This window comes from Pongo pygmaeus, chromosome 3, assembly GCF_028885625.2.
Source record: "Pongo pygmaeus isolate AG05252 chromosome 3, NHGRI_mPonPyg2-v2.0_pri, whole genome shotgun sequence".
Lineage (NCBI taxonomy): Eukaryota > Metazoa > Chordata > Mammalia > Primates > Hominidae > Pongo > Pongo pygmaeus.
The window spans coordinates 107,710,478-107,738,458 of NC_072376.2; the positions used below are offsets into that span (position 1 = coordinate 107,710,478).

Below are 27,981 nucleotides of genomic sequence, written 5' to 3' on the forward strand. Positions count from 1 at the left end.
AGCTGGTGAAACAGCAGAGCCAGGGTTGGATCCCAGCCCTCAGGCTACACCTCCACCGTCCTTCTTAAGTACTATGTGAGCAATAATTAGTAGATTCAAATGAGGAGAGACAAGGAAATAACAGAAGAGGGCTTGGTAGGCACCTGGCTTAATTTGTAATTCGGTGATTGCATGAGATAACCCTGCTGATTTGGACTGTAAAATATTTCTCCATTTGAAATATTATCATGTATAGTCATGACACTTATAAAGCCAAAAATAGCATAGAGAGGTTGTCTCCTTTAAATGAAAAAAATTTCCAAACAGTGTCTTCTGTTTCAAGTGTGGGGCAAGCAAAGAGGTGTACCAAACCTTGGCATTTCCACTCTAATGTGACTGGAGAGTCTTGCTAGAGTGATGTAGTTGTTAATGCATGATAATCACATTGCATTTGGCATAAAACCCTATAAGTAAATATTTAAAGGAGAAACATCATTTCCCTCAAAAATGATGCCATGTGGAAAAAAGGAATAAACATCAATAATTGGAGGAGCTCTACACGTCAGAAGAAAATCCCATTTTTTTGGTGTTTGTTATTATGCTTTAAGTTCTGAGATACATGTGCAGAATGTGCAGGTTTGTTACATAGGTATACACATGCCATGGTGGTTTGCTGGACCCATCAACCTGTCATCTACATTAGGTTTTCTCCTAATGCTATCCCTCCCCTACCACCCACCCCCTGACAGGCCCCGACGTTCGATGTTCCCCTCCCTGTGTTGGTGTGTTCTCATTGTTCAGCTACCACTTATGAGTGAGAACATGCAGTGTTTGGTTTTCTGTTCCTGAGTTAGTTTGCTGAGAATGATGGTTTCTGGCTTCATTCATGTCCCTGCAAAAAAACATGAACTCATCCTTTATTTATGGCTGCATAGTATTTCATGGTGTATATGTGCCACATTTTCTTTAAGCGGTCTATCATTGATGGGCATTTGGGTTGGTTCCAAGTCTTTGTTATTGTGAACAGTGCTGCAATAAACGTATGTGCGCATGTGTCTTTATAGTAGAATGATTTATAATCCTTTGTGTATACACCCAGTAATGGGATTGCTAGGTCAAATGGTATTTCTGGTTCTAGATCCTTGAGGAATCACCACACTGTCTTCCACAATGGTTGAACTAATTTACACTCCCACCAACATTGTAAAAGCATTCCTATTTCTCCATATCCTCCCCAGAATCTGTTGTTTCCTTTTTTTTTTTTTTTTTGAGACGGAGTTTCACTCTCATTGCCCAGGCTGGAGTGCAGTGGCGTGATCTTGGCTCACTGCAACCTCCACCTCCTGGGTTCAAGCGATTCTCCTGCCTCAGCCTCCCGAGTAGCTGGGATTACAGTCATCTGCCACCATGCCCAGCTAATTTTTTGTATTTTTAGTAGAGATGGATTTCACCATGTTGGCCAGGCTGGTCTCGAACTCCTGACCTCAGGTCATCCACCTGCCTCAGCCTCCCAAAGTGCTGGGATTACAGGTGTGAGCCACTGCGCCCAGCCTGTTTACTGACTTTTTAATGATCGCCATTCTAACTGGTGTGAGATGGTATCTCATTGTGGTTTTGATTTGCATTTCTCTAATGACCAGTGATGATGAGCTTTTTTTCATGTTTGTTGGCTGCATAAATGTCTTCTTTCGAGAAATGTCTGTTCTTATCCTTTGCCCACTTTTTGATGGGGTTGTTTTTTTCTTATAAATTTGTTTAAGTTCCTTGTTGATTATGGATATTAGCCCTTTGTCAGATGAGTAGACTGCAAAAATTTTCTCCCATTCTGTAGGTTGCCTGTTCACTCTGATGATAGTTTCTTTTGCTGTGCAGAAGCTCTTTAGTTTAATTAGATCCCATTTGTCAATTTTGGCTTCTGTTGCCACTGCTTTTGATGTTTTTAGTCATGAAGTCCTTGCCCATGCCTATGTCCTGAATGGTATTGCCTAGGTTTTCTTCTAGGGTTTCTATGGTTTTATGTCTTACATTTAAGTCTTTAATCCATCTTGAGTTAATTTTTGTATAAGGTGTAAGGAAGGGGTCCAGTTTTAGTTTTCTGCATATGGCCAGTTTTCCCAACACCATTCATTAAATAGGGCATCCATTCCCCATTTTAAAGCAATAAAAGCTGACAACCACTTGCTTCTGGCATCCAAGATCCTGCATGAGAACAGGCTTAAAAATGAGACAGATCTGCCTTCATACATTGGCTCCAGCGCTCACCTGTGGATATTGGGAGGGCTGTTTCAATTCTATGCCTCAGTTTCTTCCTTTGTAAAAGAGAACTATTATTAGGGGATTAACAGAAGTTCTGTTTGTAAGGCTTTTTTTCTACCTTTTGAGTATTAATTAAATTGAGCTCAATTCAATTTTTTCTTAACTTGATCATGTCTGACACAGTAGACTGGGGTCAGAAGCAACTAATGCCAGGGCCTAAAATCAGTGTATTATGTGGACAGCAAACAGAATTAAAATGAAATCTGAAATATCTTTAAACTACCATATAAGATATGGTACTTTTTATGCCCTCTAAAGTCTATATGTAGGTGTCTGGGCATTAAAACTCCGTCTTTACGTTAGTATCAGATACTTGGCCAAAAAGGAGATAGGTAGAGTTTTAGGAGGTGTCCTGCTTGCCTTTGAGGTTTACTCATTACATTTCAATATGGAGCTGCTTCTATGACCTTAATACATGTAAATAGATTTTAGGATACTGTGGGGATTAAGCACAATAGACGATGGATTCGTATCTTATGGGGGTGGCTAGGATGCAAGTTATGCATATGACATAATGTCATTTATAAAAGCATTAAACATATTCTATAAAAGTAGCTATTTTTAGGTCACAAAGGTCTTGGTTAGTTTTAGTAATATTTATCTACTCTAAGTCCACTAGGCTACTTGATAAGATTGTTCCTCATTTTCTGATCCTATCGTTAGAAGAATCCCCTCTCCTTGACCTGGCCGCTTGGTCTTCTTTTTTGCCAGTTACTTTACACTAAGCCAAAACATGGGCAATTTTTTCACCCCAATTACATTTGTTCTGATGCAAATGTTCTTATTAAAACCTCAAGGGCCATTCAAAATAAACATGTCCAGATTTTCTTTTATCCTTTAAGGTCAGCTCTTATCTAGCAAACCCATCAGGGCTGCACTAATGATGTCAAAGGTCAGGTCTGTCAAAGACACCCAGGGTCATTTATTATAATTTACCACTCTTCTGAGGGTTTATTTATTGATAGGGCTTAAGGAACTCCAAATAAATGAATACATAAATCCTAGGACATGACAACAACAATTAAAAAGAACATTTGCTTATCACTGATGTCAGTTATCTAAATTGCCATGGTAATTTACTGCTCCAGCCTGCTGAGGACAATGGCCACACCTCACTAAGCTGGTCCATAGCCCTGTTCCTTACAGTGACCAGCCACACCCTTCTGAAAATGAATAGTAGATAATTAACATCCCAGGATGTAAATGTCTTATCTCATGATTCACAGCAGGTGAAGCATAGATGCCTGAAATTTAAACTAAGTTCATTAATATCAAACTCATAGATCAGCTACTCAAGTGTTTTTATATAAGTGTTATATTATATAAACTATATTATGTTTTATATAAGTGTTATATAAACTATAATATATTACATAAACTATATCATGTAAACTATATTATAAAACATATATGTTTTATATAAGTGTTATATTATATAATGGACTCTATCCCCGTCAATGCTTCTTAGAAAAGAAAAATAAATTATAAATCCAAAAGCAATGATACCAGAATCCCTCCATGGTAGTAAAGACAACTGATAGAAAAAGTAAAATGATGAAGAGTCCTGATGTATAAGGTGACTGACTGACTTCTAGAATACATGAACCTATCGGCTAGATTTCTAGCAAGAAGAAAATTGAGCTTGCAGCCCTGGACCTGCACTCCCGTGATCTCAAAGGGGCCCATGCTTTGCTGTAGTTGCTGGCTTGGTGGCACCTTTCTTGATCCCCTCAGAGTTCCCTTTCCACCTAGAATCTAAAGACCTTGCATTTGTTTTCTAACCTGTTTGGTGCTCTGTAGGTGTTCATTAGGCTTCTGTGGGCTAAAGTTTCTAACCACATCCCTGCTTTCAAAACCAGGAAAATGTTTTACCAGAAAGGAAAAAAGCAAAAGCAAACCACACTTATTATACCAGACACTGTGTAGCACTGTGTTGGGCAGGCAGGCCATGTACAGAATATTTATTTGCCAGCTGGGACGCTACACATATCAAGAACTACACAAACACAGCTATGACATCAACTTCTTCCAACTATAGATAAAAGCTCTCACTGTCTACCACTCACAATTATGCTTTCCTATCAAACTGCTGTGTTGACAAGAATTTCACTGGGAAATGACTAGCACCTTCTCAAATGCCTACCACAGGCGGTTATAAACGTATCATTCTAAAGTCAAGAAATGAGTATTTGTAAGGTAAATTACTTCCCCACATTAAATCCACCTGGGCTTCTGGGGGCCCTGGTATGCAGTGTGTCCACACTACAATTTACACATGGAGAGCTCTGCCACTTCCTCTGTACTTCTGAGAATTAATAGAAGAGCTGTGTGACATGTAATTTTTTTAATGAGTTGAAAGTGCTAACTTTGCAGAATGCCTAACATTTTAATTTCCCAAAGTCAGGAAGTTCACTGATGCAGACACAATTCCAAGCAGTTCTTGTTAGTAAATTGCAATTTTAAATTTGTCTACTGTGGCATGAACCGTCTTCAGCAAGGAGTAATTCTAAGTTCAGATTTGAACTGTTACAAATCCCTATGAGAAACTCCAAACTTACAATGAGAATAAAAACTAAAATCTATAGGAATGGTTGCAGTAACTTAATAATCCAATCTACTGTATTGATAAATATATATATAAATCCACATTTCTGGACTAGGCCATATATATAGTATTTGAATTGCTATTTTCAAAAGGAAGAAGTAAGTGATTAAACTATTCATATTATATGCTATCCATGACAAATAGATCTTACTAAAAATTCATTATAAATATTATAAAAGTTAGGCCTGATGTGGTGGCTTAGGCCCGTAATCCCAGCATTTTGGGAGGCCGAGGTGGGCAGATCACTTGAGGTCAGAGTTCGAGACCAGCCTGGCCAACATGGTGAAACCCCATCTCTATTAAAAATACAAAAATCAGCTGGGTAGGGTGGCAGATGCCTGTAATCCCAACTACTTGGGAGGCTGAGGCAGGAGAATTGCTTAAACCCAGGAGGCAGAAGGTTGCAGTGAGCCAGAATCGCGCCACTGCACTCCAGCCTGGGCAACAGAATGAGACTCCATCACATTAAAAAAAAAAAAAAAGATTATAAAAGTTAAAAGTTATCAGGTCTTAGTAATACAATTGTATTTCAACTTAAAAGGTAAATATGCTTATTGTCTTAGCATTTTTTGAGATTTCCTAAGTGCTTCCTGCTTCTTCTGTATCTTTCTATGTGTCCTGTTCTCTGTGTCTCTCTCTCTCTTGTCATAACCATTTAATGTAAAGCCTATTTCAAAAATATATTGTAAAATGTGGGGGGTGGCTGCTTTTACATCAGTTTAGGGATGATATAAAGAAACCTAAATATTTTAATGTGTGCACAGTATAATTGGTCTTCCAATACTGATTCTGTAGTATTATTAAGTAAAAACTGATATTTGTTATTAATGTTAAGTTTTTTTTAGATCAGACATATATTTTCAATTATTTTTAATAGCGACAAACATGCCAAATCACTTACCTTTCTTTTTTTTTTATTACACTTTAAGTTTTAGGGTACATGTGCACAACGTGCAGGTTAGTTACATATGTATACATGTGCCATGTTGGTGTGCTGTACCCATTAACTCATCATTTAACTTACCTTTCTTATTCAGTGCAATCCATGTCATTTAGTATACCAAAGAACTCCACTTTTTAAAATGTTGTTTTGAAGACAATTAAGTATGTGCTTATGAACCCAAAATGTCCAAGTTATTTCTGGCACCTTAAGTGATTCTGATGGCTTCTAATTACTCTTTAGTAACGCATTCTGGTGAAATAACATCAATTTTGTAAAGGTCTTAATTTGAAGGCACGAAGGCACCAAGGCACTGATTGTCTCCAGTGTAGGAACTACTTTTTCAGGCTAGTGAGACTTTATCCAGTGTAATACATATATATTATATATTATACAGTACTTACAATATGGACTACTGTGTATGAGTGGTATAAAAATGTAATAGAGCTTCTGAAATTGTTTACAGACCATGATTATATTTCACAAATGAAATTACACAGTATCACATAATGAATCCAAGTTATCACACAGCCTAAGAATTTAAATTATAATTGCAAGGACAGATATATATCTATATATCTGTATATGATAGGCAACTGGGAAATAATGTAAAACTATAATTCAGTTCCAAATCCCCATGTCTTCAAAATACTTGTGTTACTGGCTACAAGTAAGTCTTGCACCCTAGGGTTTCATACAACTAGGGTTTTATACAAGTATTTTCTGTAAATACTTTTTTGGTAATCTAATTTGAATCAATGTGACCAAAGTCAGTGACATTGCTATTTCTTAAATCCAGAGAGCCACGCTTCCAAGACCATGCTGTGACCTATCCTCAACAGTTCTTTTTAAAAAATGTCATTTATTATTATAAACATAATGGAATACTAAGCATAAATAATGTATAGAATAGAAAGCATATAGGGTTGTTTGCTTTTTTCTTGTAAATTTGTTGGAGTTCATTGTAGGTTCTGGATATTAGCCCTCTGTCAGATGAGTGGATTGCAAAAATTTTCTCCTATTCTGTAGGTTGCCTGTTCACTCTGATGGTAGTTTCTTTTGCTGTGCAGAAGCTCTTTAGTTTAATTAGATCCCATTTGTCAATTTTGGCTTTTGTTGCCATTGCTTTTGGTGTTTTAGTCATGAAGTCCTTGCCCATGCCTATGTCCTCTATGTTCTGAATGGTATTGCCTAGGTTTTCTTCTAGGGTTTTTATGGTTTTAGGTCTAACATGTAAGTCTTTAATCCATCTTGAACTAATTTTTGTATAAGGTGTAAGGAAGGGATCCAGCTTCAGCTTTCTACATATGGCTAGCCAGTTTTCCCAGCACCATTTGTTAAATAGGGAATCCTTTCCCCATTTCTTGTTTTTCAGTGGGCAAATGATGTGAACAGACACTTCTCAAAAGAAGACATTTATGCAGCCAAAAGACACATGAAAAAATGCTCATCATCATTGGCCATCAGAGAAATGCAAATCAAAACCACAATGAGATATCATCTCACACCAGTTAGAATGATGATCATTAAAAAGTCAGGAAACAACAGGTGCTGGAGAGGATGTGGAGAAATAGTAACGCTTTTACAGTGTTGGTAGGACTGTAAACTGGTTCAACCATTGTGGAAGACAGTGTGGCGATTCCTCAGGGATCTAGAATTAGAAATACCATTTGACCCAGCCATCCCATTACTGGGTATATACCCAAAGGATTATAAATCATGCTGCTATAAAGACACATGCACACGTATGTTTATTGTGGCACTATTCACAATAGCAAAGAACTGGAACCAACCCAAATATCCAACAATGATAAACTGGATTAAGAAAATGTGGCACATATACACCATGGAATACTATGCAGCCATGAAAAATGATGAGTTCATGTCCTTTGTAGGGACATGGATGAAGCTGGAAACCATCATTCTCAGCAAACTATCGCAAGGACAAAAAAACAAACATCGCATGTTCTCACTCACAGGTGGGAATTGAACAATGAGAACACTTGGACACAGGAAGGGGGACATCACACACCGGGGCCTGTTGAGGGGTAGGGGGAGGGGGGAGGGATAGCATTAGGAGATATACCTAATGTAAATGATGAGTTAATAGGTGCAGCACACCAAGGTGGCACATGTATACATATGTGACAAACCTGCACGTTCTGTACATGTACCCTAGAACTTAAAGTATAATAATAAAAAATAAAGAAAGAAAAAAAAAAGAAAGCATATTGAAAAAGAAAAAAAAATACTTGTAATCTCATTATCCCAGAAAATTCATAAATTTCATTCATCTTTTACTAAGCATACCTTTACACACTTATCAGTAAATACATATATAAATCTATATTCTGCTTTTCCATGTTAAAACTTCATAAATATTTTAGCAGACATCATAAATGATGTTCCATTTAATGGAAGTACTATGTGTTACTTAACCATCATCCTAATATTAGACTTTTGGGTTTTACATTTTTTACAATAATAACAAAGAATATAGACATATCTGGCATACAGCTGCTCCTCAGTATCCAAGGAGGATTGATTCCAGAACCACCCCCCACCACCGACACCAAAATCGGAGATTGCTCAAGTCCCTTATATAAAATGGCATAGTATTTGCATGTAACCTATGCACATCCTTATGTATACTTTAAACCATCTCTAGATTGGTTATAATACCTAATACAATTTAAATATTAAATAAATTGTTATGCTGTATTTTAAAATTTGTTTTATTTTTAGTTGTTGTATTTTTTTATTGTTTTTAAAAATATTTTTGACCTGCACTTGGTTGAATCCACAGATGTGCAACTCACTGATACTGAGGGCTGACTGTATATATTTTTAGATACTCATACTAATTACTTAATCTTATTCATTCAGGTAGAATTATTGGGTCAAAGGGTATGATAACTTTAAAACTCTTGACTTACATTGTCAAATTGCTTCCCCATAAAAATTTTTATTCCCATTAGCAAAGTACGAAAGTTTCCACTTAACTACACATTTGCTTAACATTTAGCATTATTATATCTTTAAAGTATTCATTAGTTTTATAAATAACCTTCAAAGCCTTTTTATGAAAAATTTCAATTGGTGTCGAATTTGAGGAAAGAAATCGATTTCTAACATGTCTTATCTGAACACTATCAAACAGGTAAACAATTTAGAAAACTTATGATTAATTTTTCAGTTGAAATTAAGCATTCTAAAAACTATAAAGCCCATAATAAACAAAACTCTATATTCAAACTATGAGTCAAAAATGATCTCTAATATATATTACTTAGGCATAATGGGAAATGGAATTGAATAAAGAATAGCCCAATCAGATAGTAAAAGCCATTAATTGGACATGTTAAAATAAATACTGAAGAGACCCGGCGCAGTGGCTCACGCCTGTAATCCTGCTTTGGGAAGCCGAGGTGCGCGGATCATGAGGTCAGGAGATCTAGACCATCCTGGCCAACATGGTAAAACCCTGTCTCTACTAAAAATACAAAAATTAGCTGGGTATGGTGGTGTGTGCCTGTAATCCCAGCTACTCAGGAGGCTAAGGCAGGAGAATTGCTTGAACCAGGGAGTCAGAGGTTGCAGTGAGCAGAGATCACGCCACTGCACTCCAGCCTGGCGACAGAGCAAGACTCTGTCTCTAAATAAATAAATAAATAAATAAATAAATACATACATACATACATACATACCTACATACTGAACAATACTGTAAGTTCCATTTCTTAACTTTCAGTCTTTTCCTATAATGATTTAAGTATGTGACTCATAAACAGAATAAAACTGAGTTTTTTCCTACAATTTTGGATTTCCTTTTACAGGTGAATTTAATTCATTTACATTATGATCCCTGATATATGTAGCTTTATTTCCACAATCTCATTTATTGTTTTCATTTACTAGTTTTCCTTTTGCCAATTTCCTACCCTTAAAATTTTTATTTTGAATTTATGCATTCAATTTTTATGTGTGTACTAAAGTCTTTTAACATTTTAACTACAACAGTGGAATCAATGAAGTCTAATGTAAATACCGTTACTATTCTTTTCCTGAGCAATATATAGAAAATGGAAATTTTTAACTTAGTTTGCACCTTCCCATATTCCATGTTAATGTTGTCTACTGTTTAGCTCCATCTTATTTTCAACTGCTCCTCAATTAGTCTCATCTTATTTTAAGGAACCAATTGTTGTTTTTCATTTTCAGTAGTTTACTCAGTAAGGTTTATGAGTAATAAATCCTCTCTATCTTGATTACCTGAAAATCTTTTAAATTTTGTTATTTTATTCAGTAAATGTTGGATTTTCTCATTCTATCCTCCATTAGTTTTATTCTCTTTTTTACATATTCACTTATGTATTAACAAAACTTCCTTGTATTGTGGGAAGTTTCATAAGATCTACACTTCAGTTTATAAATTTTCTCTTCAGCTTTATCTAAAGCTGTATCTGATCTGATTTTTCATCTTCCAAAGAGTTTTAAATTTCAATCATTATGCCCTCCTCTCTAGACATTCCATTTGTTTTTTTCTCCAAATCTGTCTTTTTAACAATATTCTGTTATTTCATTTGTGCTTATATTCCTTTTAAAAATATGGTTTGTCTTTTTTACATTTACTTTATTCTGTAGTTTCCTTCAGATTGCTCTATGAGTTCATGTTAGTAGAATGCTAACTCATTTATTATTGCGGACTCTCCCTTACAGTGGACAATTTTCTTGGGTGATTGGGAACTTTGTATTGTAAGCTTATTGACAGGTGTGGCCTATTTTTGTCTTAGACTAATGAACTTACGTTATGAAAGGAAACTTAGAGAGTGGCTTGCTGTTTGCTCTGCTGGTATCCTAGAGGCTTAATTATACATCTTTTGTGTTTTGCTTCTAGCACTGTATCTTAGATTCCATACCAGAGCTGGGGTGAGGTTATGGTTTTACTATGGGTTTTATTTAAATGAAGTCTTCATTTCCCTTTTCCTACCACTTTTTTCTATGTCTTCCCTTGGCTGATGGGCAAAAATGTTATAGTTGTTTCTTGTGGTGCAGGTCAGGCATTTGTGAGTTTCAGCTTTCTTTAGGGTTCTTGTTTCCAAGTCTAGGTCTCACAAAGCCAGGACTTCTTCCTCTGTGCCAAAACTGAAACCCTGATTTCCAGTCCCTGGGACCCATGTCCATATCCAGCTCCCCTCTCCTGGTTATGTTGGTGTCCACTCACACAGTTACCTCTCTAGCTTGGAGTTGCAGCTTCATTTTTGGCATTTGAGGATTTCTCTATCTTCTTTCTTTTGGACCACTTTTTTTCTCTGTCTCTCTTTCTGCATGCACATGTATGTCTCTACTAAGTTTGCAATATTTTATCCAACATTTTAATATATTTTCAGTCAAAGGTGTTTGTATTAAGTGCTTAACAAAGAAATGTATCTGAATTTGCTTTGAACAAATTAACAAATAAACATCAACAGTAATATTTTCTATATATTTCACATTGTATTTCTCTTAAGTACCAAGTTAGCTTTTGAAAAAATATTATACTACATTATCTAGGTAACTCTGAATCCTACTAACATCCATTATGAACTCTGAATTTCTCCTATCTAGCAGTACACGTATATTTATATCAGAATTATTTGTATACAATTTTGAATAGATTCAGAGGTTGTAGTTCTTACCTGGTTCACTGAAAGCAGACTAGCTTTATTTTGAGACAACATTGTGATATCATTGAAGGACTATTTATTAATGCATTCCAGACACTAATTCTCCCAAAGGAAATAAATATTAAATGACAATTCCTAATTGCTGATTGCAACTTTCTGCCTATCTTTTCTACCCTCATTCTTTTTCTTAATACTGACCTTGTCCCTCTTGCGAACTTTGCACTTTCACTATTAGAAGCCTTTGTTTTCCAAAATAATGGCCAAACAATATTATTTTTTTGCAAGACTTTGGCAGTAATACTGTCCCAGATACACCAAGCTAACTGGTAAACAGAAACTATAGCTTTCACTGTAAAATACTGTAATTACACAGTGCAGAATATCTCTGTAGTTTTATCACTGAGGAAATCAATACTGATATAGACTACAATTCTCTGTTGGACTGGAGTGGGTACAGAAGGGCAGATTAAAGAGTTTATTGACTTAGTAGGGATTGTTACTATAGCAAATCAGAGCTGTAGAAATAAATAGCTTTAAATGGAATATTTTAACCCAAACAGCAAAATGTTTCCATCAAACAAGAGACGTGATAAAAATACAAACAAAAACAAACATAAACAAACAAAAACAAACAAACAACTAAAAAAACTCCTCCTATAGCCTCATTCCTCTTCCCTGTCTATAGACACACACTTCAGGCCATCATTACTGGCAAATATCCAGTCGTAAGGAAAAAATTCTATGAATGCCTAAGAAATGATCTAGAAGCTAAGGTTGCTATGTCACGAAACTCTTAGTTTATATATCATGTTTGTATTTGTCATAATTTAAAATGTGACATTTTCTATGACTAATAAAAGTTTCTGTCTTGTGGCATTGTATTCCTTGTTAAAGAGGTTGTTCTGAGGATTTGTAAATATGCACAATAGAAGTAGTAGGTATTAAATCACCCAAGATTGAAATAGTATATTGAGAGAGAAAGAACGTGAAAGACAGAAAGATAGAAAAAGTCCAGCTAGTTCTACTTTGCAATCACATGAATCAGTTTGTTCTAGAGTAAAGGAAAAATACTAAGTGATGAAAATGTTAAAAAGACTAACTTGCATGTGGTATGTTGCTATTTTAATCCTCAACCCAAACAAACTCTGTACCTCTAGATAAATGGTTAGCAAAACCTATTTTCATTTATGCATTTCTGGTACAAACTTGTGAGGTTCACAGTGGCAGGCCCCACATCATTACCAGAAGCTGTGCTTTATACACTCAGCAGCAGCCCGTTCTTGAGGAATGCAGTGTACCCTGAACATAAAAATAAGAGGCCTATTGGATTTTCATTCTGTGTGAGCAACATAATTATTTATTTGTATTTTAAGTAAGATATCTTTCTAAAGGTTCCTGTGTGTATAGACTCTGAAAAGTAAACAGGATTTCATAAGTGTGGTAAAAACAAAATATTTTATTCTTAAATGACAAATACAAATACCTTTGCACAAATACCTTCAGCTGCTTGTGTTCTGCTAGCAATGTGTAATGTATTATGAAAAATGTCAATACTAGACCACCATTAGTTCAGATCCAAAGACAGCACATTGTTTGATCCATTAATCTGAATAGGTATGATTTCAGAATAATTCTTAATAACTCAATTTATGGTCATGAAAAGAGATAGTAAATTGTGTACATCTGAGGGCTCCTCAATAAAGGGGTCAGAGTTTGCAAGTATGAAATCAAACTATCACTTAATTAAGAAAATCTAAGGAACAAAGACATGAAAAAAACGGAGACTATTTAGCTTACAGCACCCATTACATTCCTGAGCCAATCTTCGGCACTCATTTTAAAAATGTATACTTTATTATTTATTTCCTTTAAATAAACTAAATCATACCCACATTATAATTTCTAATACAAACCCAGAATTTTCAAGAGGTTGCAGAGATGTTCTCACTAAACATTTGTTCTAAGGTAAATCTACCTACAGAAATGTTTGTCATCTTTACATATATTTTACACTCCATGGACATTTTGGTTAGGTACCTGCCATGAATTAAGAATAAACAGCTTACATTTTAGAAGTCTTGTTTTGACTCTGTGAGGAGTTTAGAGTGCTCTTTTGTGCTTTCAGATAAAACTAAGTAATGGTTCCCTTCCATATAAGTGATTGAATCACCCCTTGCTCATGAAAAAGCAATATTGAATGCCATTTGTTAGCTGGACATAGTTACTGTTTATTCTGGTTCCTGGAAAATTCGCTTTTTCCAATTTTGAGAGCAAGCTAGAATATTACTAGGTTATTGCATTTTATTGTTGTTCAAAGAATTCTTTATTTCTAATGTTTCCTTAAAAAACTCCAAATGGTTCAATCTCCAAACCCCACAATGTCTGCAGTTTGCTGAAATTGACTTACTCTGCATGCAAAGCCCATCAGTGCAGTTCTTGGATTGCAAGACGAGGCCGTCGCAGTCCTTGCCTCCATTCTTGGGGGCTGGCGCCGTGCACTCCCTCCTGCGCCAGTGGGTGCACTCAGTTCCACAAGTAGACCACTTGCTCCATGGCGTCCACCTGCCATCCACTGCCATGGAAAAAATGCAGCAGCAGGTCAGAGGGAGAGGCAGCTGCTTAAGGGATGGAGCAGAGCTCAAGTATAATACAACAAAACAAAACAAGAAAAAGCATGCCCTGCTGAGAAGCACTGTATTCATTTCAGTTGCTGGGAACTGCATGTTCGACATCATTTGGGTTTGGTGAGCTTTTCCTATAGAGTGTGTGAGTGCTTTCTCATTGACCAAGCCAAGGGAGGCTGACTGAGACATACAAAATCCAAAGTTGTCACCAGGAGGTGACAGGTGACCAGGAGGCCTAAAAGTAGGCCATGATGGTTTCCCTTTTCCTATTAATGGGGGAGCTTCTGGGTTTTGTATTGAAAATTAGGAGGGCTCTCTTTTGATCCAAGATTCCTTCATTCCTAGGGCCGTGTGGACAGTGAAAGTAAGCTCATGTGAGAATTCAGAGAATTCAGAGAAGAGGTTGGTACTGTGGAGAAGAAATCTATCCAACCTTCCATTTATTCATCCAGTTGGTATATATCTATTTATCTCTTCTCTTTCATCTAAATTTTATATAGTCTTTTTATTTTACTTTTTTCATCTGGGCTGCTTGATTCTGCTGAAACCTTCTGTAATGTTTTCATGAAAAGACTATTATTTTTCATTTATTACTTGATGATTCCATTATTTGATGATGTTTCTGTTTCTATTTTTATTTAAAAAATTTAGGTAAGTCCCTAATATTTGTTGTGATTCAGTCATTTAGAACTGACTTACTTTCTTCCTAATTTTGGTGGCTGGCTTGTCAGCAGCTTCAAAGATAATGAACTTAGATATCTCTATTTTAAAAGCACACAACTTAAGTCTCAGTTTGAAAAAAGATATAGTAAATTTCAGTCATACTTTAAAATGCAGCTTAAGCTTCTCACAAGAATAGGATAAAAATGTTGAAATAAGAGTTTTAAAATATTAATTTTCCCTGAAATATATAATTATGATGATCAAGGGTTCAATGAAAAACAATGCTAAACATCATTTATTGAACACCTTAACCTTTTATATCTACATATTAGTAAAAATTATATCTTTTTAATAGTCTACATAGTTTGAGAAATCTAAGTGATTTCATATTCAAATTATTATGTAAATATATTATGTGTAATGTGGATATGGTTATAAACATACCCACATGAAAAATGAGAAAAGCATTAATATTTCAGTCATACAGAACTGGCTATATAAGCAAGTCCCAACTACTTAGAGCAAAAACATTTGCTTTGACCTGCACCAATCCAGTGAACCAAAACGCTGACACACACACACACACATTTCTATATCAACTCTAATTGATCAGTGCATTTTTAATTGTGGGAGTCAGCACCTATAAAACAAAATCTGAAATTTTAAGCTAGCTAAGTGTCAAAATTTGTTTCATAAATAAAAGCTCTCAAAGGGCTCACTGTGGGAGACTGTTCTGACATTTGGAAATCAACACTTGGGAATGTAAAGTGTAGATTATGTATATCTCTCCAGTTCATTTCTCCAGCCCATCTCTGAGAAAGTTTAAAAGATAAAGGTTAAAGGGTAAACACGACAAAATTAGGCAAAAAGGAGAAGTAAGGAGGCTGTGTATCTGAACAATAAAATTGAAAACACAATAGCTACTCCAATGAGTGCAGTAAATTTATGCATTATTTCAAAATTTTAGCTTAGCTTTGGAGTATATTGTATAATGAGGCATTTTAAAGGGTTTTGTTTTTGCTTTTGGCAAATATTATCTTCGATTTACCTAGGGATAAGAGCTGGTAGCAATATGAGATAGTACAGAAAGATGCCAAGAGGTGGAGAGATGCATGCAATCTTGCTGTAGGTACCACTGCAAATAACTCAAAAAAATAGATGACCAACATTTACAGATAACAAAGAACTGACTGCATTGTAGTTTCAGAATACATTATCCCAAGCGCCAAAAAACTTTGCCTTTCTTATAATTCATTTCAAATGTTGTATTTGCCCTTCACCAGAAACTGACACCAAATATAAAATATTTCTGTCTAAAACATTTTCTAAATTTCAGTTCCAATTAATTTCCACGGTTTTCTGAAGATCAAGGATTGTTATTCCTAAAATGTGTGTCTTCCAGTGCCTTTCAAATCCTTTGAATTATAAAATCTGCAATCTTGGCCCCAGAAGTTTTGTTGAACAATATAAAAGGATTATATCCAGTAGTGTTTAATCTCCTGTTTTATACAATTTTGCATGTTTTGGTAACAAAGTTAAGTATTCTTTTGGAGTAAAATACTTGATTTCCCAGCAATGTAAACAGTGAGTAGGATGGATTTAAATAATGTTCATCACACATTCAGATCAAGAATAAAGTCTCTGTATCTATTCTCTAAAAGCATATTTCTTGAATAATAGGAGATACTTGGAATGAGAGGACTGGTTTATTTACCTGGGCATAACGTAGTACAGGCTATTTTCTGCACACTCTGCCCTTCACAGAAGGCACCTCCATTGAGTGGTGCCGGGTTGGTACAAGTCCTTGTACGTTTCTGATACCCTCGTCCACAGCGGCTATTACACACAGACCACTCTGTCCAGCTGGACCAGCCACCGTTGACTGAAACGAGGCAAACAATAAAAAGTGGATTAAACATGTGTGCGTGCACAACACACATGGACACACAAAACAGACACAATATGTAAACAAAAAGTTATTTTCCAAGCGACCATTATAAAAATCCAAAATTTCAAAGCCAGAAGAGACCACGGACCTCATTTTATCCAAAGTTTTATTGTATAGACAGAGGAAAAAAAAAGTTTGCCAAGATTTACTCACCTACTCAGAAAAATAAATAGGACTGTATATGTTCTCTTTTCTTTGGCCAGTGTTCTTAAAAAATACACATAACTCCTTACCTAGTCAAGCTCCAAAATTACTTTTGACAGCTCGCCTCAAATAATAAATGTTTACATCTCTATGACAAGCCTGCAAGTGAATCTATAGCATGGGAACAGAATAAAATAATTTAGCCTTAAAAAAAGATTGATTTTTTAAGCATATGTAAACTTTACAACCTTTTAAGGATTTTTATTCACTTGCACAAACCAGTGAACCTGGTTAAAAAATAAAATCTTATAGTACTGGGGTTATAAACAAATTGACTGGCTATTTGAGTTACTTGGCGATTAGTTGATATTGAAATAAACACTTATTTTGTGTATAAAGGCCAATTATGATGTCTGATGGAGCTGTCAGCATATGTGATTGTAAAACCTACACCATAACACTGCACACTATTCAATTCTGCAGATCTCTCTTTAGAAAATACTTTGATATATATTTTTGATACTTCAATAATGTGAGTCTGTACAATATTGTAATTAAACAATTTCTAACAAAATTATTTCCTTGTAGTTAAAATATAATACAACTACTATATGCATCTGTTTCCTGATACTAAAGAAGTGTATTAGCCATTCAAGTAACACAAACCTTATACGTGCACAGCATTTGCCCAACATTTTGTTTTCTAGAAACCTATACAATAGGGAATAATCATGAATGTTATATTTACAGACAGAAACATATTTTTTACAGCAACTTTATTTTATATAAAGATGAATAATTGGAAACAACTGTAATGTTCAAAAACAAGACAATGGCAAAGCCAGCCATATATGTTCATGTGATGGACTCCTGGACAGCCATTAAAAGTGATATTGTAGAAGGCTATTTAATAATTCATGAGGCTGAGTGCAGTGGCTCATGCTTGTAACCCAAGCACTTTGGGAGGCCAAGGAGAGAGGATTGCTTGAGACCAAGAGTTCAAGACCGGCCTGGGCAACATAGCAACACCCTAGCTCCACAAAAATTAAAAAAAAATTAGCAGGTCATGTCAGCATGTCTATATAGACCCAGTTACTCAGGAGGCTGAGGCAGAAGGATCCCTTGAACCCAGGAGTAGAGGCTGCAGTGAGCTATGATCACATCACTATACTCCAGCCTGGGCAACAAAGTGAGACCCTGTCTCCAAATAAATAAATAATACACAAATGTTTCAGTGTGTTTTAAATAAAAGTAATGTTTATGGAAGCATTATGCATAATGTATATGTATATAATTTTTATATAATATGTATACAATACTTAGTATGTATTTATACATTTTAAATTATAAAAGATGTATGATATAACAATGTATAACGCTTATTTTTAAACCTTATGTATACATATAAAGTACTAGTAGTATATGCCAGGTGCAGTGGCTCATGCCTATAATCCCAGTACTTTGGGAGGCCAAGATGGGCAGATTGCTTGAGTCTAGGAGTTTGAGACTAGCCTGGGGAAATATAGTAGACTTCATCTCTACAAAAAATACAAAAATTAACCAGGTGTGGTGGCACATGCCTGTAGTCCCAGGTACTTGGGAGGCTGAGGAGGGAGGATCATTTGAACTCAGCAGACAGAGGTTACAGGAGCCAAGATTGCGCCACTGCACCCCAGCCTGGGCAACAGTGAAACCCTGTCTCAAATAAAAAAAAAAAAAAAAAGAAAGAAAGAAAATTCAAGTAGTATACATATAATTTTTGTTTAAATGTTATCTCTGGGTGACAGAATTATAGGTATTTTCTTCTTTGACCTTTTCTGTATTCCAAATTTTCTCTAATGGATGTATATTTGCAATCTAAAAATTACATTAACAAAAAATATATAAAACAGTTGCTAAATATGAAATACTGGTTGGATACATATGTTTTCTATGGAGTTCTGGTGAGTCCAACCTGTGAGGCTTGGACAAGTTATTTTAGGAGGTTATGTAAAGGACAAGCAGATGGTGGATAGGTAGGGTTTCGGTTAGTGTTCCAAAAAGCAACTTAACCTGCTCAAGTTTACAAAATTCCCTGCCATGGAATTGTCCGTATAAACTGCTTACTAGCATACTGGCAAGCTGATATTTGGGGTTTAGGATATATGTACTGTTCTGCTGGGATTTTAATGAGAAATGAATAATCAGAAATTTTCAGAGATGAAAAAGTCTTTGAAGATCATAGGTTTATCCCTTCATTTTACAGAGAAGGAGGCAAGGGCTCAGAGACTCCTGGTTAAAAGACCCTCTGAAGATCAGTTAGTGACAGAAATACTCCTATGACCCAATATTCCTGACCCTAGTCCAAAGCTGTTTCCTTAATTCTAAATACTAAGTTACTTGTGTTTGATCCTTCCTAAAGACAACACATTCATTGTATTTATGGATATTGAAAGCATAATATACATAGGAAGAGATTTGCAGATTTGCACGTGCATTAAACATCTATATAATACAACTATATATAGTCTGCCTTCATTAGTTATTTATGACTGGCACATGCTGTGATTGTGCCCCATTTCTTTCTTGCATTTCAAATGTTGTTAATCAAGTCTTTCAGGCAGTTTAAAAAGAGATAAGAAGAAGAAAACATTTTATTGTGATTTAAGGAAGGCAATTGCATACAATTCAACACAGCCATTATCTGGACTAGGAAATTAAACCTCAGAGTAGTCAGAGGATCAAAAAAATTTTATGCATCTTTCCTGTACTTAAAATGACATTTTTAAAGCAGCACTACATTCACCCTTTGGAACAGCATAGTGGTTTCTCTTCTCATAAACACACATCCATCTGAATGATATTGTGGGGTAGGCAATATTTTACTTCCGCTCTTTTAGGATTTTTTTTTGGCTGGGCCTAAGAATTAAATTGGTGTAACACAAATCAACAGGAGAAAAACATGTAAATTTGCTTAATATAACTTTTACATGGCCTAAGAAAATGAAGACCCAAAGATGCAGTTATAGTTGAATACTTATATATTGAATTGGACAAAGAGTAGTAAGTTATGAAAAAGTCAATTATGTGTTAAGGCTAAAAGAAGATTAAGAGTTATTTTAATAAGATTGATACAGGATTATCTGGATCTTAACTTCCCCTTGGTCTCAATTTCCTGTCCTTGAGGATAAGAATGTTACTTTCCTTGTAGTATAGGGAAGCCACCTTTCAGCTGAAAATCTCCTCTCCTGCTTTCAAGAGTCAGAAGGACTATCAGAGTGATCTTGAGCCTACTGTTTCTCAAGGACCTTTAATGCAGAAAATAGTCAATATGCCAAGTGGCATATTTTGGGGTGACAAATTCTTAACTCCTTCAGTCCTATCATGTACCCCATAACATTTCAGTCAAGGACAGACTTCATATACAACAATGGTTTGTTCCATAAGGTTATAACAAAGCTGAGAAATTTCTATCACCTAATAACCTCATAGCTGTTGTAATATTGTGGTGTATTACTTTACTTTTTCTACAAATGTGCTATAGCCTAAGTGTAATGTTCATAAAGTCTACAGCAGTGTAGAGTAATGTCCTCAGCCTCCCCATTCACTCACTACTCACTCATTGACTCACCCAGAGCAACTTCCAGGTCTGCAAGCTTCATTCATAGTAAGTGCCCTATACAGGTGTATCTTTTTTTTTTAATCTTTGGTATCTTATTTTTATAGCACCTTTTCTATGTTTAGATATATAAATGCTTACCATTTTGTTACAACAGTATTCTGTACAGTAACACAGTATACAGGTTTGTAGCCTAGGAGTAATAGGCTATACCATCTATCCTATGTGTGCAGTAGGCTATACCATCTAGGTTTGTGTGAATACACTCTATGATGTTTGCCCAATGATGAAATCACCTAACGATGTAATTCTCAGAATGTGTCCCCATCATTAAGTGACACATGACTGACTGTACCATGAGCCACATACTTGCCAGTGGCTCTCTCTCCTTTAGTCAATAAGACTCCAAGGCCCATGGAGTTTAACACTAAAACAGTGATGAAAATCTTCATTATATTCTAAGAGGTGGTGAGGCATGGGCATATCATTCTGGAGGTAGCATAACCTTAAAATACTTCCCAGGTTGTTCAATTTCCTCTGAGACAGTAAAACATCAATGATATGAGGAAGTATTAGAGGTCTAACATTGTGAGAAATATGTAAATATACAGACCAGTCTCTCAGTCTACCAAGGAGCTTAACTTTAGCTGGGGAGATGAATCTACTCATGAAATGACTAGAAAATAACTGAGTGCTAAACCACACAGGGAGATAAAAGCATATGTGCCACATCAGAATGGGGTATGAAATTGCTTAGTACTTCCAGAGAATTGATAGATTTAGAGATGAGCTGGCTTAGAAAGGACCAGGATGTGGGAGGAAGCTTCCTAAGAAGTTGCTTTGTTGGACTTTACCATATTGCTAGGATTAGGGCCACTTGGCCAGATAAGGCAGCCCTTATCTTCACTCTGCACACCTCTGATGGAGTGAGTAGAATGAGTTATAAGAAGCTAAAATTGCTCTAATGTATTTTGGGAATAGGTCAGCTCCCGCTTTCTGAGGGTTTGCAATTATAAGACTGAGGTTAGGTCCACAGAAACATCAGCAGGCTGATAGAAGCATATTCATCTCTAGAACTCAATCTAGATATTGGCGGTTCAGGTTCTGGAGAGAAGAGGGCTTACAGAAGCAGCAGGCACTCAGGTAGGCTTCCTTCACTTTCCTAGAAGCTGACTGAGAAAGGGCTGAGACTGTCCGAGCCTATCCTTTCATATGAGCACCAGGAAAGCAATTAAACCTCACTGCCCCTGTGAAAAGCAGCAAGCAAGCAGCGATGGAGATTGAAAAGGAGCTTCTAGAACCGGGCATGGTGGTGCATGCCTGTAATACCAGCTACTCCAGGAGGAGGCTGAGGTGGGAGGATCCCTTGAGCCCAGGAGGTTGAGGCTACAGTGAGCTATGGTCATGCCATTGCACGCCAGCCTGGGTGACAGAGCAAGACCCTGTCTCAAATAAAATGAAATTTTAAAAAAAGGGCTTCTAGCTTTACCGATGCCAATGAGAAACTGCAGTTAGACATGAACTAGATTGAGACCCTGAAGGGCCACTCACCATAGACTATGACAGTGGCAGTTGTACTTTTCCTCTTGGCAACAATGTTTTTGGCAACACAGGTGTAATTTGCAGTATCAGAGAGGCGGGCCTGCTTTATGATGAGGTTGTGATCAATAGTAATATAAAAATTCCGATCTTCAACGGGATCAATTATGTCTTCATTTTTCAACCATTCCACCTAAAGATACATGAGAAAAGTAGATAAATCCTCAGCATGGATCCCTTGATGGCTGTCTGTCCTAACCTGCATTTTGTGTACTTGATCTTAGCCAAAAGGCCGAGAAGCGATACCTGTGTTTTGTAATATGTACAATGTTGTTCCAGGCCATGAACTTCTGCAAACTGGTGGGAAGTAACTTTCCAAGGTCATGTTAAGTATCACTCACCTGCCAAACATGCTGATTCTGTCTGTACTACATTATTCTCAAATGTCAATGAACCAGTTGGGAAATACAGTGTTCAAATTGTTTTCACTTTGCCCTGCAGGCACGAATGGGGAATGTGTGCTGCCAAGTTCAGAACCCAATAAAAAATAATAGGATAAGCGTTTCAAACTGAACTCAAACCTTTCGCTATTTGATTTGTTTACTCTTGGCAACTTACCTGCTGCTTTTCAGAAAAGAATAGAAAGACTATTTTTAAAAGCACAAAAGGCATTTTAGACATCACATAGCTGTAATAAAATAACATTTGGATGATTTACATGTAGCCTCACTGAAACGTATGGATTAAATATCCCTGAAAATACCTTTCAAAATGTAGCAAAACACATATTTGGAGATGTATCTAAGCCAAAATTTTTTAAAGTTTTTCTACCAATTCTTAATACAATCTGAATAGCTTACAAATCATACTCAAATCCCTCCTTTTGTATAATGCTAACATTCAAATCTTTGGCTCAGGGTGTGCTTTTGGGGAACCTGACCTTAAGACATGACCATTTAAAACTACTGAAATATTTTTTCTATGTGAATAATATTAATGTAGTAATAGTGATGTTATATTTGCTGAATAAAAAGAGGAAACATACCTGTATAAGCTGTTCTTCTGGAGGTAAACTATTTCTTATTCTGGCAGTTGCCTTTTTTTGTTTCTATGCACAGGTTTTTCCATAAAGCAAAACAACAAACAACGTTGATATTTACCACACTTAAACTCTCCTTTTGCATTAGGGTGAATGTGGATACAGGTAACCTTTAGTGGTAGGGAGTCAATATTGTTGCCATTTTCAAAACCTTAAGGAGCTTCTCTAGTACCACAAGAGGTCTAGAAATTAATCTCTAAATCTGTCAGTGGGTTTGACATTGCACAACTCTAAATTACACTTAAGGCAGGGACTCTCAAATAATGCTCCTCTAATCCTTAGAAGAGAAGCCAACATTTATAGAGAAAAATAAAAATCAACAACAATCCTGAAATATAGAAATATATGAGGTTGTAGAGGAGAGAAACTATTTGTAATGATGTAAATGCTGAAAAAGCTAAACATTCTTGGTATTTGCACTCATGGTAGTGAGAAAAAGAATAGAATCTATTTACAACGGTGGGTGTTTTAAATATGTATTTTGTTTTCAAATACAGACTCTACATTCAGTCAGGGCTATGCCTGGGTATCTCTGAGATATATACTCATATTCACTTGACCTGGATTTTCTCACCGTTTCACCCTGTGTGTGGAAATACGACCCTGCTGGAAGTGCATGGGAGAAGGTGGCACAATTTATACTGTTAAAAATCTCTTTGATGATAATTAAAAGTTGAAATTAATAGTTTTTGAGTGGAATCTTTACCTAGATTATCTATGCCCTTCTAAAGAAAGCCTCCTATCACACAAAGCATGGACAGGCTCCCTTACTCTCGGATGTTCTTGCATCCCTTCTACAATTTTTGTGCTCAGTGTGCTTCTCTTTCAAGTACTCATACCTGGCCCTCTTCTCTGAAGAGCAGCCCTCAGGCTCATGGATTGTTTTTGCCTAGGATTTTTTATAACTTCCCCATTAGCCATTGACTAATGGGTGCAGAAATATGGCTTCTGTCTCATTGGGTCAGAATCTGAGCTGTAACTTTCCAGAAGTCCCTGCAGGGATGAGGCTGCAGCTACATCCTTGAGACTGGACCTGAATTGACACTATTATAAATGGAGCATACCTAATCCAAAAATCTGGGATCTGAAATGCTCCGAAATCTGAAACTTTCTGAGTACCAACATGACAACACAAGTAGAAAATCCCACACATGACCTCATGACGGGTTGCAGTCAAAATGCAGGTGCGTAACACAGTTTATTCAGCATCCCCAAGGGAATGATGGTGACACCAAACAACCATAGATTGTCCACATGAGTGACTCACATAGTGATCCCTTTGCTTTCTGATGGTTCAGTGTGCACAAACTTTATTTCAGGCACAAAATTGTTTAACATATTATATAAAGTTAACTTCAGGCTATGTGCATAACATGCATATGAAACAAATGAATTTCATGTTTGAACTTGGGTCCCATTCCCAACATATCTCATTATGTATATGCCAGTACTCCTAAAGCTGAAGTCCAAAACAATGCCCAAGTTCTCACACGTTGTGTATAAGGAACACTCAACCTGTACTAGGCTTCTTTCCTCTCCTGCTCGCTCACCCACTTCCAGGGTTCTCCTGGAAGCGCTTTCTTAAAAAACTACTCACATTCATACCTTTGGTTCATGGTTTGCCTCTGGAGAACCCATAGCTATTCAAAACTATGGTTCCTCCTATGTAAATGATGTCAGTTTAACAGTGATGTTATCCTAATCATAAACGACATAAAGAAGTCCCAAGGGATATTAGAAACCATTTGTTTGTATGAAGAGTTTATTACATGGAAGAAAGTGTTCAATCTGCATGGTTGACAAAAGATTTGAAGAGGCATGATTGTTGGGTATATGATCTTTACTCGATTATACATAATTACACATTTGCCTTGGGTGTCTCTTGCCTATGTTGGAGCAGTGGCTCTGACCCAAACCTCAGGACCCCTGAGAAGCCCCAGCAGTGTTTGATGGCTCCTGTGGGGGGCACTGCTCTCCTCCCCTAACTCCCACTTGAATCACAGAAACTCTTTTTTTATCTGTTTTCCACATTGGATTTGCTTTCACGCCTTTGTTTCAAGAAGCAAAGGGTTCTACAGCTAGAAAGTAGCTGCGGAAATGAAGAGGGGGGCCCAGGACTCCTCCAGCTTCTGACAAGATCCCACAGTCCCCAACACCCCAGGGCTGCCAGCCATATCACAGCACTCTGCCCTGAGACAATCATCTCCATGACAGGCTCAGTGAGGACTGCAGGCCGCCCCTCACCTCCTGTGCTGTAATACCAGGGGCTACACATCACGAACTCCAAAAGTCCTGACACTGTTCCATACTGCCTGGAAGACAGCATGAAATCTTCTAACATTTCAGTCTCTTTTTAGATCGTTTCCTTTACGTTTTTCTCATACCAAAGTCTAGGTCTTTCTGATGCCATTGTTTCTTCTGGAGTCCTCTGAAGGGGTGGATGTTTGATTTCCCAAATCCAACATGCCACTGGGTCTGGTGATGGGTAAGTGCTGTCCTTGCTCAGCATTGTGTCTTTCAGACTGTTCTCTCTAAACATCCTTGCCTTGAATCTCATGTCACCAGATTATATCACCCAGTTTTGACTCTTTTTTTTTTTTTGTAGTTATTTACAGATCTCTGGGCTTATAGTCACTTTATCTAAAGCATAATTTCTGAAGAGTTTAATAACCACAAAGATGACGCTTCCAACATCTTGGCCCTTCAGTTCCATGACCCTCCATCCTGCAATGACCTTATCCTCTAAGGTTACACATTCTAGGCCAAAGGTTTTCAACTCCGCTTCACAATAGAATAATGTGGAAAACATTTGTAACATATTAATTCTAAATTCAACCCAGAGAAGCTAAATCCAACCCACAAAAACTCCAATTCACTGGTCTAGCATCAGTGTGTTTTAAGATCCCCAAGGGTTGTAATTTACTGTTAGGGTTGAGAAATACCAGTCTAGATCATTGCCCTTAAAAATGCAATCCCTGGATCAATAGCATCAGTGTCACTGGGAGCTTGATAGACATATAGAATCTGAGGCTCTGCCCACCTATTACCAAATCAAAATATGCATCCTAGTAAGAACTTCAGGGGGTTATATGCACACTAAAATTTGAGAAGCATGATTTAGCTCTTGTCCTTATCATCAATTACAACTCCTCCATAAACTTAGCTCCAATTATCCTTTCCTTTACCCTTTTCTGTCTTTCCTATTCACTCTAAGATACTGAATTCAACAATCCTTCACCAGCACCTACAATCTATTGAATTTACCAATTTGTTTCTCAGACTTTCAAGTATAAATTCCAATGTCTAACTTTATATATGATTCTTACATTATACTGTCAATGCTTTCATCCCTTTGTCACTTCAAGATATTCACTTGGCCACTATTTGCCTACAACACCACTGTGTTTTTTGTGTTTTTTTTTAAGACAAAGTCTCACTGTGTGCAGTGGTGCATTCTCAGCTCACTGCAGCCTCCACCTCCCGAGTTCAAGTGATTCCTGTGCCTCAGCCTCCCGAGTAGCTGGGATTATAGGCGCCCACCACCATGCCTGGCTAATTTTTGTATTTTTAGTAGAGACGGGGTTTCACCATGTTGGCCAGGCTAGTTTCGAACTCCTGACCTCAAGTGATCTGCCTGCCTTGGCCTCTCAAAGTGCTGGGATTACAGGTGTGAACCACCGTGCCTGGCACCCCGCTCTGTGTTCTTGAGGTGGAACATGAGTGTAAATAGCCATGGAGAGTGGGCTCCTCTTAAAATTCATAACAGATCACAAGTGGGCCTTTATTTCTGCCAAGAAAGCATACTGTATTTTCACTGTTCACTCTCCCCTTTTCCTAGATAACTATTTCACACTCCTCTCCACTACCTCCCCTTCTAGCCTCACTTTCAGCTGATGACCAAGATTTCCATGTCACTGAGAAAACTGACAATCACAAGAGATCTTCCAGGGCTCCCACTATCCGTGTCCCCACCCCCATCTGCACCCTCTCTCTTATCACTGGGGGGGCTCTCTGTGTTCCTATCTGTCACCTCGGATTTGTACTCCGGATCTTAGTCTCGCTCTCCTATTCAAGGGCAAGTCCCAGCAATTCTCTTCTTTCTCTCCTAAATTATTCAATATCCCTTGATACTGAATCATTTCCACCAGCCTACAGATGTGCTGTTAGTTTTCAAAACTTAGAACAAAAACCCTTCTCACCCGTTTCTGCCTCTACTCACCCCCCGCCCACCACCTATATTTCTCTGCTTGCCCTGCCTTACAAAACTCCTTGGAATAGTTGTTTACATTAGCTGTCTTCAATTCCCCACTGAACCCGCTCTAATCTGTGTTCACTTCCACTGCTTCACCACAGCTGCTCTTTTCTCTTTGCTAAATGTGCTGCTGAGGTTTTAGTGCTCATCTTACTTGACTCACAGCAGCATGTGATCCGGTTACTCCCTTCCTCCTCCTGACTTGCTTTCTCTGGACAGCACACTTTCTTGGGTTTTGTTCTACATTGCTTCACGCCTCACAGCTTCCTTAGGCTAACATTTGTGTCCCTGTGGCTCAGTCCTTGGAATTCTGCTGCTTTCTATTCTATCCATATTCACTTCCTTGGTGAGCTCATCCAGTTTCACACAGATGACTCCTAAATTTATCTCCAGCCCAGACCCCACCCCTGAACTCCAGACTTGTATATCCAACTGTCTTCATGCAACTCCACTTGGTTATCTGATAATGACCTCCTGAACTGCCTTTCCAAACCTGCTCCTCTCACAGTCTTATGCACCTCACTTAATGCCAACTGTAGCCTTCCAGTTACTTAGACAAAAGCCTGACTTAGTGTTGACCACTTTTTTCATCTTTCTTAGCCCATTCA

General features: G+C 37.0%; 1 protein-coding gene across 3 annotated transcripts in view; it reads right to left on the bottom strand.

The window, feature by feature from the left end:
* Window positions 1-27,981, bottom strand: part of UNC5C (unc-5 netrin receptor C) — a 393,124-nt gene that overhangs the window by 59,548 nt on the left and 305,595 nt on the right. For all 3 annotated transcript variants that reach the window (XM_054484519.2, XM_063663920.1, XM_054484518.2), the window contains exons 5-7: window positions 22,035-22,215; window positions 16,508-16,675; window positions 13,914-14,078 (exon numbers count right to left, since the gene is read on the bottom strand). In XM_054484519.2, the coding sequence (XP_054340494.1) occupies window positions 13,914-14,078; window positions 16,508-16,675; window positions 22,035-22,215 (514 nt within the window). The remainder of the gene's footprint in view (window positions 1-13,913; window positions 14,079-16,507; window positions 16,676-22,034; window positions 22,216-27,981) is intronic.